Source organism: Mobula hypostoma, chromosome 8 (genome assembly GCF_963921235.1).
Source record: "Mobula hypostoma chromosome 8, sMobHyp1.1, whole genome shotgun sequence".
NCBI lineage: Eukaryota > Metazoa > Chordata > Chondrichthyes > Myliobatiformes > Myliobatidae > Mobula > Mobula hypostoma.
In genome coordinates this window covers 110,802,612-110,821,039 of record NC_086104.1, presented here as the reverse complement: position 1 = coordinate 110,821,039, position 18,428 = coordinate 110,802,612, and the positions used below count along the sequence as shown (strand labels likewise).

At 43.4% G+C, this 18,428-nt stretch overlaps 1 protein-coding gene across 3 annotated transcripts in view; it reads left to right on the top strand.

Annotated features, from left to right (window-relative positions):
• Nucleotides 1–18,428, top strand: part of plg (plasminogen) — a 110,196-nt gene that overhangs the window by 73,124 nt on the left and 18,644 nt on the right. For all 3 annotated transcript variants that reach the window (XM_063056610.1, XM_063056609.1, XM_063056611.1), the window contains 2 exons: nt 7,321–7,427; nt 15,345–15,490. In XM_063056610.1, coding sequence (XP_062912680.1) covers nt 7,321–7,427; nt 15,345–15,490 — 253 coding nt within the window. The remainder of the gene's footprint in view (nt 1–7,320; nt 7,428–15,344; nt 15,491–18,428) is intronic.

Genomic DNA, 18,428 nt, shown 5'->3' with positions numbered 1-18,428 from the left:
TGAGGTATTGCACGTTGGAAGGACAAACCAAGGTAGAACATACAGGGTTAATGGTAAGGCACTGAGGAGTGCAGTAGAACAGAGAGATCTGGGAATACAGATACAAAATTCCCTAAAAGTGGCGTCACAGGTAGATAGGGTCGTAAAGAGAGCTTTTGGAACATTGGCCTTTAGTAATCAAAGTATTGAGTATAAGAGCTGGAATGTTATGATCAGGTTGTATAAGGCATTGGTGAGGCCGAATCTGGAGTATTGTGTTCAGTTTTGGTTACCAAATTACAGGAAGGATATAAATAAGGTTGAAAGAGTGCAGAGAAGGTTTACAAGGATGTTGCCGGGACTTGAGAAACTCAGTTACAGAGAAAGGTTGAATAGGTTAGGGCTTTATTCCCTGGAGTGTAGAAGAATGAGGAGAGATTTGATAGAGGTATATAAAATTATGATGGGTATAGATAGAGTGAATGCAAGCAGGCTTTTTCCACTGAGGCAAGGGAAGAAAAAAACCAGAGGACATAGGTTAAGGGTGAGGGGGGAAAAGTTTAAAGGGAACATTAGGGGAGGCTTCTTCACACAGAGAGTGGTGGGAGTATGGAATGAGCTGCCAGACGAGGTGGTAAATGCAGGTTCTTTTTTAACATTTAAGAATAAATTGGACAGATACATGGATGGGAGGTGTATGGAGGGATATGGTCCGTGTGCAGGTCAGTTGGACTAGGCAGAAAATGGTTCGGCACAGCCAAGAAGGGCCAAGAGGCCTGTTTCTGTGCTGTAGTTTTTCTATGGTTTCCATGGTTTCTATTCTGCTCTTATGTCTTATGTAGTCACTGGTGAACATCCCCAATTCTGATGATAATAGTCCTGATGAAGGAGCTGGAGTTGGTTAGTCTTGGAGTGTGGACTTGGTACATACACTTACAATGTTCTCAGACTCACCAGTCTTACTTTCTACAACCTAGATTTGTCAGTTCTTTGAGTAACTGGAGCTTCCTGGATACACCACTCTGCACAGCCTCCAGGAGCTCTGCAAACGGGTCCAGCAAACATCTACTGATAACCACCACCACATAGTGTGCGGCCAATCACAGGATCCTGTATCCAACAACATCTCAGTCACCATCTCTTAGATAGACACACATATGAAAGAAAAATGCAGGGCCGTGTGGGAGGAAAGGGTAAGAATGATCTTAGAATAGGTGAAAAGGTTAGCACAGCATCATGGACCAAAATCCCTGTATGGTGCCTTGCTGTTCACACTGCACCCTGCACCCCTCTTCTAGCAGTACAGCCTTACTCATTCTTACACTTCCAAGGGGCTCGTCTGCCATTGACAGCAACCGATTCCCAGAGGGTCATTCGACACCTTTTCCCTCTCTCCCCAACCTTTCCCCCAAGTACCTGGGACTCCAACATCCATAGACCTTCCAAGGGGAGTCTAAGACTAGAGGACACAGCCTCAGAATAGAGAGGTCCTTTTAGAATGGAGATGAGGAGGAATTTCTTTAGCCAGAGAGTGGTGGGTCTGTGGAACTCATTGCCACGGGAGGCTGTGGAGGCCAAGTCATTGGGTATATATTTTTTATTATTATTTCTGTTTAGCACTATTTTTAATTTAACTACCTAATATACATATGTATACTTACTGTAATTGATAGATTTATTCATTTATCTTTCTATATTTATCATGTATTGCATTGTGCTGCTGTTAAGTTAATAAATTTCATGACATATACTGGTGATATTAAACCTGATTCTGATTCTGATTCTATATTTAAGGCAGCAGTTGATAGATTCTTGATTAGTCGGGGCATGAAGGAGTAGGCAGGATATTGGGGCTGAGAGGAAGAATGGATCAGCCATGATGAAATAGCGAAGCAGACTCAATGGGCCAAATGCCTTATTTCTGCTCCTATAGCTTATGATGTAAATTCCACACTAATCCATTAGCACTACCCCATCCTTTTAAAATTACTTGTAGCTTTACAATGTCAATTGTTATTCTTACCCCTCAAAGATTGGTCTATTAGCAAAAGGCTACCCATCCCTTATTGTACCCTTAGCCATTCCTTTGCACCCTCCTGCCCGCCACCCCCCATAATGTGCAATATCAATCATTTCCATTGAGCAGCAGGTCAAAGGCTCAGGGAGGGTTATTGCAGGGGGACAGCTGGGCAGTTGTGTTCCTGGCTGAAGGGATCCCTTGGTGGCCCGCTCCGCTCCTCAAGGTGCTCGATGTCACCCCAGCTAGGGACGATCCATCTCTGCACCTCTTCTGCCAAGCTCCAACCTCAGGTCTGATACTGTTGCTCCCTCTGAGGATGAAAATTGGGGCTGTAGGAAAGATGAGCAACCGAATCGTGATTATGGAGCCATTCAAGAGGGAGGAGAGAAGGGAATTGTATGTAGTTGTAATTGGGGATAGAATAGTTAGCAAAGTAGGCACAATTCCCTTTCACAAGCATGAGAGTCTTGAAGGCTTTGTTGTCATTTGACCTGCTGAAGAATTTGGAGTGGTTAGGGAATAATCCATGTGAGTACCAACGACACAGGAAAAAGGTTCTGCTGAGAGAATTTGAGCAACTACGGACTAAATTAAAATGCAGCACTACAACAGGTAGTAAGCTTTGGATTGTTACTTTAGCCACGTGCAAATTGGCACAGAATAAATAAGATCAAAGAATTCATTATGTGGCTCAAAGATTGGTGTGGGAGAAGAAAAACTGAATTTGTGGGACATTAGCATCAGTACTGAGGAAGGAAGGAGCTGTTCCGATGGGAAGGGCTCCACTTGAACTATGCTGGGACTAGGGTCCTGACTGTGAATAGGGCTTTATCAAATTGAATTCTGGAGTGGTGGGGGGGTTGGATTCAATAGCTTGGAAAAGTGAGGATAAAGTAAAAGGGAAGGAGAGTGCAGGAGAGGTTACTGAATAAAAAAAAAAGACAAAGACATTAGAAGAAATTTTACTTCTGGTAACTTAAAGACAAAATTGAAAAGTTTGATGAATACAGGACTGAAGGTGTACATCTGAATGCACATAATATATGGAATAAGGTAGATGATCTTGTAGCACAGTTCGAGATTGACAGATATGACATTGTGGACATCACTGAGTTGTGGCTGAAAGAAGTAACAGTACAGAGCTTAACATCCAAGGATACACATCGTATCGGATGGACAGGCAGAATGGCAGAGGGTTGCAGGGGTGGGGGGGGCTCTGTTGGTAAAAAATAAAATCAAACCCTTAGAGAGAAGTAACAGGATCAGAAGATGGAGAATCATTGTAGGTAGAGTAAAGGAACTGCAAGAGTAAAAACACCCAGATGGGAGTTATATACAAGCCTCCAAACTGTATGCCAGGATGTGGGATACAAACCCAACAGAAGATAGAAAAGACATGTAAAAGGGGCAATGTTATGATAGTCATGGAGATTTCAATGTGCAGGTAGATTGGGAAAACAGGTTGGTTTGGAGTGCAGGAGGGGCACTTTATAGCATGTTTATGAGATAGCTTTTTACGGCAGCTTGTGGCTGAGCCCACTGGGGAAAAGGTAATTCTGGTTTAGGTACTGTGTAAAGAACCAGATTTGATTAGGAAGCTTAAGGTAGAGGAACCCTTCAGAGCCAGTAATCGTTATGTAATAGAATTTATCCTGTAGTTTTAGCAGGAGAGGATGTATCAGTGTTACAATAGAGTAAATGGAATTCCACAGGCATGAGAAAGGAGCTGACCAAAGTTTATTGGAAAAGGACAACAGCAGGGATGATGACAGAGCAGAAATAGCTACTGTTTCTGTGAGCAATGCAGAGGACGCAGGATCAGTTCAGTCCAAAAAAGAAGAAGCATTCAAAATGGAGGTTGATGCAACTGTGGCTGACAAGGGATATCAAAGGCAGCTAAAAACAAAAGTTGGAGGACTGAGATGTTTTTAAAAACCACCAGAAGGCAATTAAAAAGCAATAAGGAGGGAAAAGATGAGATATAAAGGGAAGCTAGTTAATAATATAAGGAGATACCAAAAGTTATTTCAATATATAAAAAAGTAAAAGAGAGGCAAGAGTGGATGTCTTACCATTGCAAAATGACACTGGAGAGGTACTAATGGGGGACAAGGAATTGGCGGATAAACTGAGAAAGTATTTTGTGTCAGTCTTCACTGTGAAAGACACTAGTAGTATGCCAGAAGTTGGAGGGTGTTGGGGAGCACAAAGAAATTGTAGTTACTGTTCATAAAGGGAAGGTGCTTTGGAAGTTGATAGGTCTGAAGGTAGATCAGTTACCTGGACCAGATAGACTATACCCCAATGTTCTGAAAGAGGGAGCTGAAGAAATTGTGAAATCGTGATCTTTTAAGAATTACTAGATTCTGAATTGGTTCCAGAGAACTGGAAAATTGCAAATATCACTCCATTCTTTAAGAAGGGAGGGAGGGAGAGTTATCCTGGCCAGTGGCTGGAAAGATCTTGGAGTCCATTATTAAGAATGAGGCTTCAGGATATTTGAAGGCACATGATAAAATAGGCCAAAGTCAGCATGGTTTCCTTTAGGGGAAATCTTGCCTGACAAATCTGTTGGAATTCTTTGAGGAAATAACAGGCAGGATAGATAAAGGAGAATTAGTGGATGTTTTTTACTTGGATTATCAGACGGCCTTTGACAAGGTGCTGCACATCAAACTGCTAAAAAAGGAAGGTAAGAGCCCATGCTATTGCAGGAAAAATACCATCATAGAAAGAAGATTGACTAACTTGCAGGAGGCAAAGAGTGGGAATAAAGGGGACTTTTTCTAGTTGGTTGCCAGTGACCAGCATTGTTCTTCGGAAGACAGTCAAGTCTTCGGAAGACAGGTACAAGAGAAAGCTTGAGTGGAAACTTCAGCAGAACAACATGAGAGAGGTCTGGAGGGGGATGAGGACCATCACTGGGTTCCAGCAAACTAGCAACAGAGGAGCTGAGGGCAGTGTGGACAGGGCCAACGAACTTAACCTGTTCTTTAACAGATTTGACATTGTGACCCCTGCCCATCCCCCACATGAGCCATCTGTTGTCGGCCCCCAATCAACACATATTCCACTCTCCCCTCCTACCCCTCCTCGCAATTCCCCACCCTGCTCTCATGACTATACCCCTCCCCCACACAAAACCACCACTGTGGGCTTCACGGCTGAACAGGTGAGAAGACAGCTGAAATGTCTCAACCCAAGCAAGGCTGCAGGACCGGATGGTGTCAGTACCAGGGTGCTCAAAGCCTGTGCCCCTCAGCTATGTGGAGTACTTCGCCATGTATTCAACCTGAGCCTGAGGCTCCGGAGGGTTCCTGTACTGTGGAAAACGTCCTGCTTCGTCCCTGTGCCGAAGACGCCGCGCCCCAGCGGCCTCAATGACTAGAGACCGGTGGCATTGACCTCCCACATCATGAAGACCCTGGAGAGACTTGTTCTGGAGCTGCTTCAGCCTATGGTCAGGCCACACTTAGATTCCCTCCAGTTCACCTACCAGCCCCGACTAGGAGTTGAGGATGCCATCGTCTACCTGCTGAACCGTGTCTACGCCCACCTGAACAAGCCAGCGAGCACTGTGAGGGTCATGTTTTTTGACTTCTCCAGTGCGTTCAACACCATCCGCCCTGCTCTGCTGGGGGAGAAGCTGACAGTGATGCAGGTGAATGCTTCCCTGATGTCATGGATTCTTGATTACCTGACTGGCAGACCACAGTACGTGTGCTTGCAACACGGTGTGTCCGACAGAGTGATCAGCAGCACTGGGGCTCCACAGGGGACTGTCTTGTCTCCCTATCTCTTCACCATTTACACCTCGGACTTCAACTACTGCACAGAGTCTTGTCATCTTCAGAAGTTTTCAGATGACTCTGCCATAGTTGGATGCAACAGCAAGGGAGATGAGGTTGAGTACAGGGCTACTGTAGGAAACTTCGTCACATGGTGTGAGCAGAATTATCTGCAGCTTAATGTGAAAAAGACTAAGGAGCTGGTGGTAGACCTGAGAAGAGCTAAGGAACCGGTGACCCCTGTTTCCATCCAGGAGGTCAGTGTGGACATGGTGGAGGATTACAAATACCTGGGGATACGAATTGACAATAAACTGGACTGGTCAAAGAACACTGAGGCTGTCTACAAGAAGGGTCAGAGCCGTCTCTACTTCCTGAGGAGACTGAGGTCCTTTAACATCTGCCGGACGATGCTGAGGATGTTCTACGAGTCTGTGGTGACCGGTGCTATCATGTTTGCTGTTGTGTGCTGGGGCAGCAGGCTGAGGGTAACAGACACCAACAGAATCAACAAACTCATTCGTAAGGCCAGTGATGTTGTGGGGATGGAACTAGACTCTCTGACGGTGGTGTCTGAAAGGAGGATGCTGTCCAAGTTGCATGCCATCTTGGACAATGTCTCCCATCCACTACATAATGTACTGGTTGGGCACAGGAGTACATTCAGCCAGAGACTCATTCCACTGAGATGCAGCACAGAGCGTCATAGGAAGTCATTCCTGCCTGTGGCCATCAAACTTTACAACTCCTCCCTTGGAGGGTCAGACACCCTGAGCCGATAGGCTGGTCCTGGTAAATTCATAATTTACTGGCATAATTTACATATTACTATTTAACTATTTATGGTTCTATTACCATTATTATTTATGGTGCAACTGTAACGAAAACCAATTTCCCCCTGGGATCAATAAAGTATGACTATGACTATGACTATGAGTCCGCTTCTTTTCACGTAGTGATTTCACGTCAGTGATTTGAATAATGGAATTGATGGCTTTCTGATCAAATTTGCAGATGATACAACGTAAGGTGGAGGGGCAAGTAGTGTTGAGGAAGCAGGGAGTCTGCGAAAGGACTTAGACAGATTTGGAGAATTGGCAAAGAAGTGGCAGATGGAATACAGTATCAAGAAGTGTATAGTCATACATGCTAGTAGAAGAAATAGAAGTGTAGTCTATTTACTAAACTCAGAAATCAGGGGTGCAAATTGACTTGAGAATCCTTGTGCAGGATTTCCTAAAGGTTAACTTTCAGGTTAAGTCAGTGGTGAATCAGTAGAATTCATTGCCACAGAAGGCTGTGAAAGACAAGTCATTCGGTATATTTAAAACAGAGGTTGATAGATTCTTGATTTGTAAGGGTGTCAAAGGTTATAGGGAGAAGAGAGGAGAATGGGGTTGCGAGGGATAATAAATCAGCTAATATTGAATGTTGGAGCAGACTTGATGGTTTGAATAGCCAAATTCTGCTCCTTTATCTCTGTGTCATATGCCTTATGACACCAGTAATTCAAAGTGCACCTTTTGATTTCAGGCCAGCGGTCGTGAACGACAAGGTCGGAATAGTCTGCCTGCCTGAATCGGGTTTTATATTATCGAGTGGAGCAGAATGCTACGTTACAGGCTGGGGTGAAACACAAGGTACATTGGTGCACTGTATGCATATTTGAGTCCTTTTTATGAACACACATACTGTTGTTTTCCTTCCTTCTCCTAAGTCAGATTTTCCTGGGCTGGTCCCTGCAGCTTGCACGCTAAAATCTTTCTCGGTTGATCGAAGCTATTTGACCACATGAGGCATCTCCAATAGCAGCTAACTCCGCTCTGCATAATCCAACACCAAAAGAAGTCCTCAAGCAGGCTGGAGAGCCAAAATTCCAGGAAAGGAAGATCTACTAACTTGGACAACTGTCCCACTGGCACTGGACACAGCCATTCCATTATCACTAAAACTATTCTCAGTGCCCAAATGCCACTAGACCAAAGGAGTCCTTGGAGAGCTGATGGGCAGGTGAAATTGCATGGTTACGGGGAAATAACGAGAGTGGGGAAGAAACTGATGGGCTTGTTATGCTGGTAGCCAGCATGACCTTGAGAGGTTGAATGGCCTCCCTCAACATTGGAGTAAGTCATTCGCCAAGACCCCTTGGGAGCTGCCAGTAAAGTAATGCTGTCCTGTAGAACATAGAACATACACTCAGTTCCCACTTTACTCGGTACCTCTTGAGTGTATGTTTGTGGTCTTCTGCTGCTGTTGCCCATCCATGTCAAGGATCAGTGTGTTGTTCATTCCGAGGTGCTCTTCTGCACATCACAGTTGTAATGCATAAGTATCTGAGTTGCTGTCATCTTCCTGTCAGTTTGGACTTGCCTGGCCATTCTCCTCTGAGTTTGCTCATTAACAGGGCATTTTCACCCACAGAAATACTGTTCACTGGATGGGTTTTTTGCACCATTTTCTGTAAACTCTAGAGACTATTATGTCTGAAAATTCCCAGGAAATCAGCAGTTTCTGAGATACTCAAACCACCCTGTCTGGCACCAACAATCATTCCACGATCAAAGTCACTTAGATCACATTTCTTCCCCATTCTGATGTTTGGCCTGAACGCCTTGACCATCTCTGCATGCTTTTATGTATTGAGTTGCTGCCACATGATTGTCTGATTGGACATTTGCATTAATGAGCAGGTGTAGATGTGTACAGGTGTGCCTAATAAAGTGGCCACTAAATCTAGAGCATTACAGCACAGTGCAGACCCATTGGCCCATGACATTGTTCTCTCCCTCATAGCCCTCCATTTTTCTTTTATCCATGTGCCTACCCAAGAGTCTCTTATATGTTCCTAATGTATCTGCCTCTACCAACACCCCTGACAGTGTGTTCAACTTCACCAACTTCAGCAGATCTAAGGATGTGAATCCTAAGATCCCTCTGTTTCTCCATACTGCTAAGTACCCAGCCATTTACTATGGTCGCTCTGCTTGACAGGTGAGACTTGTGGGTGTGAAACAATGAGAATGAGAATCAGAATCAGCTTTATCATCACTGGCATGTGTCGTCAAATTTGTTAACTTAGCAGCAGCAGTTCAATGCAATACATATAGAAACAATAAATACCTTACAGAAAAAATATATATGTTGAATAAATTAAAAATAATGCAAAAACAGAAATAATATATATTTTAAAAAGTGAGGTAGTATTCACGGGTTCAATGTCCATTTAGGAATCGTATGGCAGAGGGGAAGAAGCTGTTTCTGAATCGCTGAGTGTGTGCCTTCAGGTTTCTGTATCTTCTTCCTCCTTCCTGACAGTAACAATGAGAAGAGGGCATGCCCTGGGTGATGGGGATTCTTAGTAATGGACATTGCCTTTCTGAGGCACTGCTCCCTGAAGATGTCTTGGGTACTATGAAGGCTAGTACCAAGATGGAGCTGACTAATTTTACTACTCTCTGTACCTTCTTTCGGTCCTATGCGGTAGCCCCCACCCCCTTGCCAGACAGTGAAGCAGCCTGTCAGAATGTTCTCCATGGTACATCTATAGATGTTTTCGAGGGTTTCAGTTGACAAATCAAATCCCTTCAAACTCCTAATGAAATACAGCTACTGCCTTGCCTTCTTTAAAGCTGCAGTGATATGTTGGGACCAGGTTAGATCCTCAGAGATCTTGACACCCAGGAATTTGAAAGTGCTCACTCTCTCCACTTCTGATCCCTTTATGAGCATTGGATTTTGTTCCCTTGGTTCTACCCTTCCTGAAGTCCACAATCAGCTCTTTCATCTTACTGACAATAAGTACAAGATTGTTACTGTGACACCACTCAACTAGCTGGCATATCCTCACTCCTGTATGCCCTCTCTTCACCATCTGAGATTTTACCAACAATGGTTGTATCATCAGCAAATCTATAGATGGTATTTGAGCTATGCCTAGGCACACAGTCGTGTGTATAGAGAGAGTAGAACAGTGGGCTAAGCACACACCCCTGAGGTGCACCAGTGTTGATCGTCAGCAAGGAGGAGATGTTATCACCAATCTGCACAGATCGTGGTCTTCTGGTTAGGAAGTCGAGGATCCAATTGCAGAGGAAAGTACAAGGGCCCAGGATCTGCAACTACTCAATCAGGATTGTGGGAATGATGGTGTTAAATGCTGAGCTATAATCGACGAACAACATCCTGACGTGGGTGTTTGTATTGTCCAGGTGGCCTAAGGCCGTGTAGAGAGTCATTGAGATTGCGTCTGCTGTAGACATATTGGCGATAGGCAAATTGCAATGGGTCCAGGTCCTTGATGAGGCAGGAGTTGATTCTAGCCATGAGCAACCTCTCAAAGCGTTTCATCACTGTAGACGTGAATGCTGCTGGGTGATAGTCATTAAGGCGGTTCACACTACTCTTAGGCACCGGTATAATTATTGCCCTTTTGAAGCAGGTGGGAACTTCCAACCATAGCAGTGAGAGGTTGAAAATGTCCTTGAATAGTCCTTCCAGTTGGTTGGCACAAATTTTCAGAGCCTTACCAGGTACTCCATCGGGACCTGCCACCTTGTGAGGGTTCACCCTCCTGAAAGACGACCTAACATCTGCCTCTGAGACAGATATCACAGAATCACTGGCTGCACTAGGGATCTTCACAGCTGTACTTAAATATTCCCTTTCAAAGCGTGCATAGAAGGCACTGAGCTCATCTGCTAATGAAGCATCACTGCCATTCATCCCACTGGGTTTTGCTTTGTAGGAAGTAATGTCTTGTAAATCCTACCAGAGTTGACGTGTATCCGATGTCACCTGCATGCTCAGTCAGAATTGTCTCTTTGCCCTTGCAATAGCCCTCCGCAAATCATGTCTCGTTTTCCTGTGCAGACCTGGGTCACCAGACTTAAATGCTACAGATCTCACCCTCAGCAGATGACAAACCTCCTGGTTCATCCACAGCTTTTGGTCTGGGAATGTACAGCAAGTTTTCGTAGGCACACACTTATCCACACAGGTTTTAATAAAGTAGGTAACAACTGTGGCATATTCATCCAGATTCGAAGATGGATCCCTGAATACAGTCCAGTCCACCGATTCAAAGCAGTCCTGTAGATGCTCCTGTGTCCATAATTTCTTGGTCCTCACTACTGGTGCTGCAGTCTTCAGTCTCTGCCAATGCTCAGGAAGTAGAAGTACAGCCAGGTGATCAGACTTCCCGAAGTGAGGGTTGATCACAATAAGGTCGAATTGAGGAACAATCTCAGGTTCTGGGGTCTCCTCCGTTGTGGTTATAGGAGCTGGCTCTGGGAATGCTGCAAGTGCCCCTGACCAGTCTAGACACATTTCCTCTCAAACAGTTGACTCTGAGGGCCTGGGCAGCCTTGCAGCACCTGGTTCATGGCTTTCTGCCAGAGTGCAGGTGCAGATGCTACTCCAAAAATTCAAGTCTGGCAACCCAGGCCTGTACCAGAAAACCAGGTAAGATTTGCAGAGGGCTATTTCAAGGCCGAAGGGACAATTTCAAATGAGGTTGGAGGTCATATCAGATGCACGGCAACTCTGGCAGGGACTGCAAGGCATTACTTCCCACAAAGTGAAACCCAATAGTATGAATGGCAGCGATGCTTCACTACCAGATGAACTCAACACCTATGCACGCTTTAAAAGGGAGAACACAACTACAGCTGTGAAGATCGCTGCTGCCTGTGATCTCAGTCTCAGAAGCCGATGTTACACTGTCTTTAAAGAGAGTGAACCCTAACAAAGCAGAAAGTCCTGATGGAATACCTGATAAGGCTCTGAAAACCTGTGCCAGCCAACTAGTGGGAGTATTCAAGGACATTTTCAACTTCTCACTGCTACTGGCAGAAGTTCCCACTTGCTTCAAAAAGGCAACAATTATATCAGTGCCAAAGAAGAATATTGTAGGCTGCCTTAATGACTATCACCCGGTAGCACTCACATCGACAGTGATAAAATGCTTTGAGAGGTTGGTCATGACTGGACCAGCAAGGACCTGGATCCATTGCAATTTGCCTAATGTCACAATAGGTCAACGGCAGACGCAATCTCCATGGCTCTTCACAAGCTCTTAGACCATCTATACAGCACAAGCACTATGTCAGGATGCTGTTCATCGACTATAGCTCAGTATTTAACACCATCATTCCCACAATCCTGATTGAGAAGTTGCAGAACCTGGGTCTCTGTACCTCTCTCTGTAACTGGATCCTCAACTTCCTAACCAGAACACCACAGTCTGTGAGGATTGGTGATAACATATCCTCTTCGCTGATGAGCAACACTGGCACACCTCAGGGGTGTGTGCTTAGCCCACTGCTCTACTCTCTTTATACACATGACTGTGTGGCTAGGCATAGCTCAAATACCATGTACAAATTTGCCGTTGATACAACCATTGTTGGTAGAATCTCCAGTGGTGACGAGAGGGCATACAGGAGTGAGATAAGCCAACTCATGGAGTGGTACTGCAGCAACAACCTGGCACTCAAGACGGAAGAGCTGATTGTGGACTTCAGGAAGGATAAGATGAAGGAACACATACCAATCCTCATAGAGAGATCAGAAGTAGAGAGAGTGAGCAGTTTCAGGTTCCTGGGTGTCAGGATCTCTGAGGATCTAACCTGGTCCCAACACATTGATGTAGTCATAAAGAAGGCAAGACAGCAGCTATACTTTATTAGGAGTTTGAAGCAATTTGGCATGTCAACAAATACACTCAAAAACGTCTGCAGTCGTACCGTGGAGAGCATTCTGACAGGCTGCATCACTGTCTGGTATGGAGGGGCTACTGCACAGGACCAAAAGAAGCTGCAGAAGGTTGTAAATCTAGTCAGCTCCATCTTGGGCACTAGGCTACAAGGTACCCAGGACATCCTTAGATGTCTCAGAAAGGCAGCGTCCATTATTAAAGACCTCCAGCATGCCCTTTTCTCACTGTTACCATCAGGTAGGAAGTACAGAAGCCTGAAGGCACACACTCAGCGATTCAGGAACAGCTTCTTTCTCTCTGCCATCCAATTCCTGAATGGACTTTGAAGCTTTGGACACTACCTCACTTTTTTAATATTCAGTATTTCTGTTTTGCACATTTTTTAATAATCTGTTCAATATATGTACTTGATTTACCTGTTTATTTATTATGTTTTATTTTATTTATTATTATTGTTATTATTTCCTCTCTCTGCTAGATTATGTAGTGCATTGAACTGCTGCTGCTAAGTTAACAAATTTACATCACACGCCGGTAATAATAAACCTGATTCTGATGCTGAAATAAGCCTATTATAGTGATAAAGCTCTCTGTGAGTATTTATGGTGAGAAACACTTTAGACTCTTCTTCCATCTCCATCTGTAGATAGACCTCAGCTACAATCACTTTGCCGAAGTGTTTTCTTCCAGAAAGATTTACAAAAATATCTACTATCCTGGGTAGAGGGTTTTGATCTACTTTCAGTACACAGTTGATGGTGACCTTAAAATCACCTCAGATTCTGACAGACCCATACTTGGCTATTGGGACTACTGGTGTTAACCATGGATTCATTCAATCTTAGAATGCATGCCTTCGGTCTCCATACAATCTAGCTCACTGGCTACTTTATCATGGATGGTATAAGCAACTGGATGAGCTTTGTAAAACTTAGGTGTGGCATTTTTAGTTTACACATGATATGTTTTGACTTTTCCAGTGCCATCTTTGAACACTACTGTGGTATCATCCAGTCCCTTTCTTAATTCACTTTCAGTTGACTCTACTGCAGGGGGTGTGGCATAGAAATGGTGGATGGATACCCAATCAAGTTGTAGTTGTCTCAGCCAATCACAGCCCCACAATGCTGGACTGCCTGTTTTTTTTTACCACATACAAGCCCAATGTGGCTTGTTGGTTGTTACATTCCACTGTTATGGAAGTCATTCCCACAGGAGGTATCTTTTCTCCAGTGTAAGTCCTTAGTTGGATATCTGCAGGCTTCAGTTCATTATCTTTGAAATGCTGTTCAAACTCATTTTGAGTGATGAGTGAAACAGCCAGACCAGTATCCAATTCCATTTCAATTAATTTGCTGTTCACATCTGTTCTAAGCCATGTTGCTTCTTTCCTGTTAGTTTTCACAATGTGAATGTCAAGGCTACTCAGTCCTGTATCACTCTCATCATTATCAGATTTTTCATCAACAGCATGCAGATTAGTGCTCTTTTGGAAACTGTTACTTGACTCTTTACCTTTTTCTCTTCCCTGTGTTGTCCATTTATTTTTGTCAGCCCTCATGCTCTTTTTATGTGTCTTACTTTGTTGCATTCTCTGCAAGTTTTGCCTTTAAACCTGCACTGGTCTGGTGTATGTGACCCCCTGCCACAGCAGTAACAAAATTTGTTCAGTCAGGCAGGTTTTCTGTTCAGACATTGCAATTTTGTTCATGCTCACTTTTATTCCTGACTGTAACTCAAATTGCATTTCCATTGATACAGTGATTTCAACTGCTTTTTTAAATGTGAGTTGTGCTTCAATTAGGAGGCAATTTTGAAAGCTTTCTTGTAAGATTCCACAAACTACACAATCTGTCACTACATCATTAAGCCCATTACTGAAATGACAATACTCAGGCAATTTCTTTAATTCAGCTTTCACATGCTGAAATGCACTCCCCTTTCTTTTGATTTTGCTTATGAAACCTAAAGCATTTGGCAGTCAACAATGATTTTGTTTCTAAGTGTTCCTGCATTACATTCATGATATCAGCAAAAGCTCATTTTGGCTGGTTTGGTTGGAGCAGTCAAAGTTGTAAGCAAACTGTATGTTTTCCACCTATTACACTCAGTAACACTAACACTTATTTCTCATTGGCTGTTTCATTTGCATCAAGATACTGTTCAATGCATTCAGTATAAAGCATCCAATTATCTGTTGTGCAATCAAACATGTCTATCCTTCCAACGTAGCCAGCAACTTCCGCTTTTATTTAATTTATTATCACCTGCTATTCACTGTTTATGAATCCATGAATTTCATCCATTTTCTGCCTTTTATTTACCTCACCCATCTCTCTCCCCTTCTGAAGAAACATGTGTTGTGCTTTTTTTAAACCCAACCATTTTCCTCTCTCTCTCTTCTGAAAAAAAAAGCTGTACTTTTTAAAAAACTCGAATGTCTCATTTCAGCAGGTAGGTAGTCGCCTCTGTTATGTTTTGTAATTTCAGAAACTAATTAAAAGAAAATCACATGAGCCTGGAGATACTTGTACTTAGTTTTACTTCTGTGAGGCGTTCACATGTGACGTGGTGGCATAATGACGTATGCCATTCACGTACTTTTACATATAATCCATAATGAATTATGTAAACAGCAAAGAATACTTCATCAGGCAATATATTTACAATATTAGTTCGGTATTACTGAAATATTAAATATACTACACTTCAGTGGAGTTCATGCTACTTAATTATGGTGAAGATTCTGTTCATGTTGACCTCCACCAGTAAGGTGGTGTTAGTACATCTGTCCTTTCAGTTAATCTGCCGTTTGATTCCATTTTATTTCTGTGACATTCAGGAACAGCTGGAGCTGGGGTTTTAAAAGAGGCAGGATTCCCTGTGTTTGAAAATAAAGTCTGCAATCGCCCCGCATACTTGAACGGAAGGGTGAAGGACTCGGAGCTGTGTGCTGGAAATGTGGATGGAGGTGTTGACAGCTGCCAGGTATGTGATCGCTCACCTGGGCACAAATTGCAGAACGGCTTCCAGTGATGGGTTACATTGACAAGAGGTTACTGTTTGAACTGGTCCCTGTTTTTAACATTCCTGTCCCATCATATCACTATTACCTCTGGGAACAGACACAGTGGGAGACAAGGAAGTGATAAGTTTCAGGTCCAGGTCATCTACAGTACCTGCCTTGAATCCACTTGCACTTTCACTCATTCCTGGTGAAACTCGTGCAAGTCAGGAGCAAGATACTGAGGATGCTCGAAGTCTGAAAAAGTTCTGGTGGGGGTGCAAGGTCTCACTCTGAAACGGTGACATCTTTTTTTGCACAGATACAGCTCAATCTGCTGTTTGTTGCTTTTTAAATGTAATTTGTGAGTTTATCCAACCACTGCATGCTTCATTACTTAATAGCTTCCATTGTTTCTGGCTTCCGATTGAGCTCTTTTTCAGTCTTTGTATAAAATTCAGTAATATTCTGATATATCTTCCTTAAAATCTCCTGGATTCAGTCTACCCATTAACCCTTTCTCATTATACTCGACCTACTGTATAAGACCCACTCCTAATGGAATGTATTTAATGAGTTCACTTAATTAATTTCAAGTTTATTGACATTCAAGGTCCGCGATATCTCGGATCAAGTTCTCGGTATTCTCAAGCGGGAGGGTGAGCAGCCAGATGTCGTGGTCCATGTAGGGACCAATGATGTGGGTAGGAAGAGTGAGGAGGTCCTGAAAGGTGAGTTTAGGGAGTTAGGCACCAAGTTAAAGGACAGGACCTCCAGGACAGCAATCTCAGGATTGCTACCAGTGCCAAATGCAGGCGGGTTTAGAAATAGCAAGATAGCGCAGATCAACACGTGGCTGAAGACATTGCGCAGGAGGGAGGACTTTACATTTATAGATAATTGGGCAGTTTTCCAGGGAAGGTGGGACCTGTTCCGGCAGAATTGTTTACATCTGAACTGGAGGGGGACAAATATTCGTGCAGGTAGGTTTGCTAGAGAGGCTCCGGTGGATTTAAACTTGATACAACGGGGGAGGGGAAACAGAGCGTAGGAACAGATGTAGGGGAGAAGGAAAATAAAGAAAATAGTAAAGTTTTTTGTACTGTTAGTGATAAACAGAGAGAAAGATGTGGAAAATTTCTGAAATGCATTTAATTTAATGCTAGGAGCATTATAAGAAGGGTGGATGAGCTTAAAGCATGGATTGATACCTGGCAGTATGATGTAGTAGCTATTAGTGAAACATGGTTACAGGAGGGGTGTGATTGGCAACTAAATATTTCTGGATTTAATTGCTTCAGGTTTGATAGAATTGGAAGGACAAGAGGGGGAGGTGTTGCATTGATTGTCAGAGAAAATATTTCAGTGGTGCTCTGGCAGGATAGATTAGAGGGCTCGTCTAGGGAGGCTATTTGGGTGGATTTGAGAAATGGGAAAGGTGTAATAACACTAATGGGGGTGTATTATAGACCACCAAATGGGCAGCGAGAATTGGAGGAGCAAATTTGTAAGGAGATAGCAGATATTTGTAGTAAGCATAAGGTAGTGATTGTGGGAGATTTTAATTTTCCACACATATACTGGGAAGCCCATACTGTAAAAGGGCTGGATGGTTTGGAGTTTGTAAAATGTGTGCAGGATAGTTTTTTGCAGCAATTCATAGAGGTACCAACTAGAGAAGGGGCAGTGTTGGATCTCCTGTTAGGGAATGAGATAGGTCAGGTGACAGAGGTTTGTGTTGGGGAGCACTTCGGATCCAGTGATCACAATGCCATTAGTTTCAATACAATTATGGAGAAGGATAGGACTGGACCCAGGGTTGAGATTTTTGTTTGGAGAAAGGCTAACTTTGAGGAGATGCGAAAGGAATTAGAAGGAGTGGTTTGGGACAATTTGTTTCATGTGAAGAATGTAATAGAGAAATGGAGGTCATTTAAAGGTGAAATTTTGAGGGTACAAAATCTTTATGTTCCTGTTAGGTTGAAAGGAAAGGTTAAAAGTTTGAGAGAGCCATGGTTTTCAAGGGATATTGGAAACTCGGTTCAGAAAAAGAGAGATATCTACAATAAATATAGGAAGCATGGAGTAAATGAGGTGCTCGAGGAATATAAAGAATGTAGAAAGAATCTTACGAAAGAAATTAGAAAAGCTAAAAGAAGATATGAGGTTGCTTTGGCAAGTAAAGCCTGGTTTATACTTCTGCATGGACTGGACGCCGTAACCTATGCAAGTGGCCTACGCATGTTGTGAGCATTTATACTTGTGGGTTGGTGTGTCTGCGTCGCTCGGCAATTCGTGCACATCACACATGAGCACTCACCTGCCCGCGCAAGGCTTCATGGTCATGGTAGTCCTGGGGTAAACAAGATGCGAGCGTCTTTTTTTGTGCGAAATGTGTCCTCCATAATTTCCTTTTGCTATTAATATAACTGTAGAAACCCTTGGGATTTATTTTCACCTTAAGCCTGGTTTATACTTCTGCGTCAACGCGTCACCGCAAACCCTATGCAAAGCCAACGCGGAACCCTACGTGAGAGCTTGCGTTGCTGCGATGTGCACCTCTCTCAAAATATAACCGCGCGTCGCGGCAATGCAGACTGAACAACTGTGATTGGTCCGCTTGGTAGCATCGCATGTCATCCCACGCTGCAATAGCTTCCCATTAGGCGACTGAAGGCAGGGAAGGAACTCTGGCTGCAATGCTTTCCATAAAGGATAGTGAGGGATAAAACTGGTCCCCTGGAGAATTAAAGTGAACAGATATGTGTGGAGCCAAAAGAGATGAGGGAGATTCTGAACAATTTCTTTTCTTTGGTATTCACTAAGAAGTATTTTGAATTGTGTAAGATAAGGGAAACAGGTAGGCAACTTATGGAAACTATGATGATTAAAGAAGAGGAAGTACTGGCGCTTTTAAGGAAT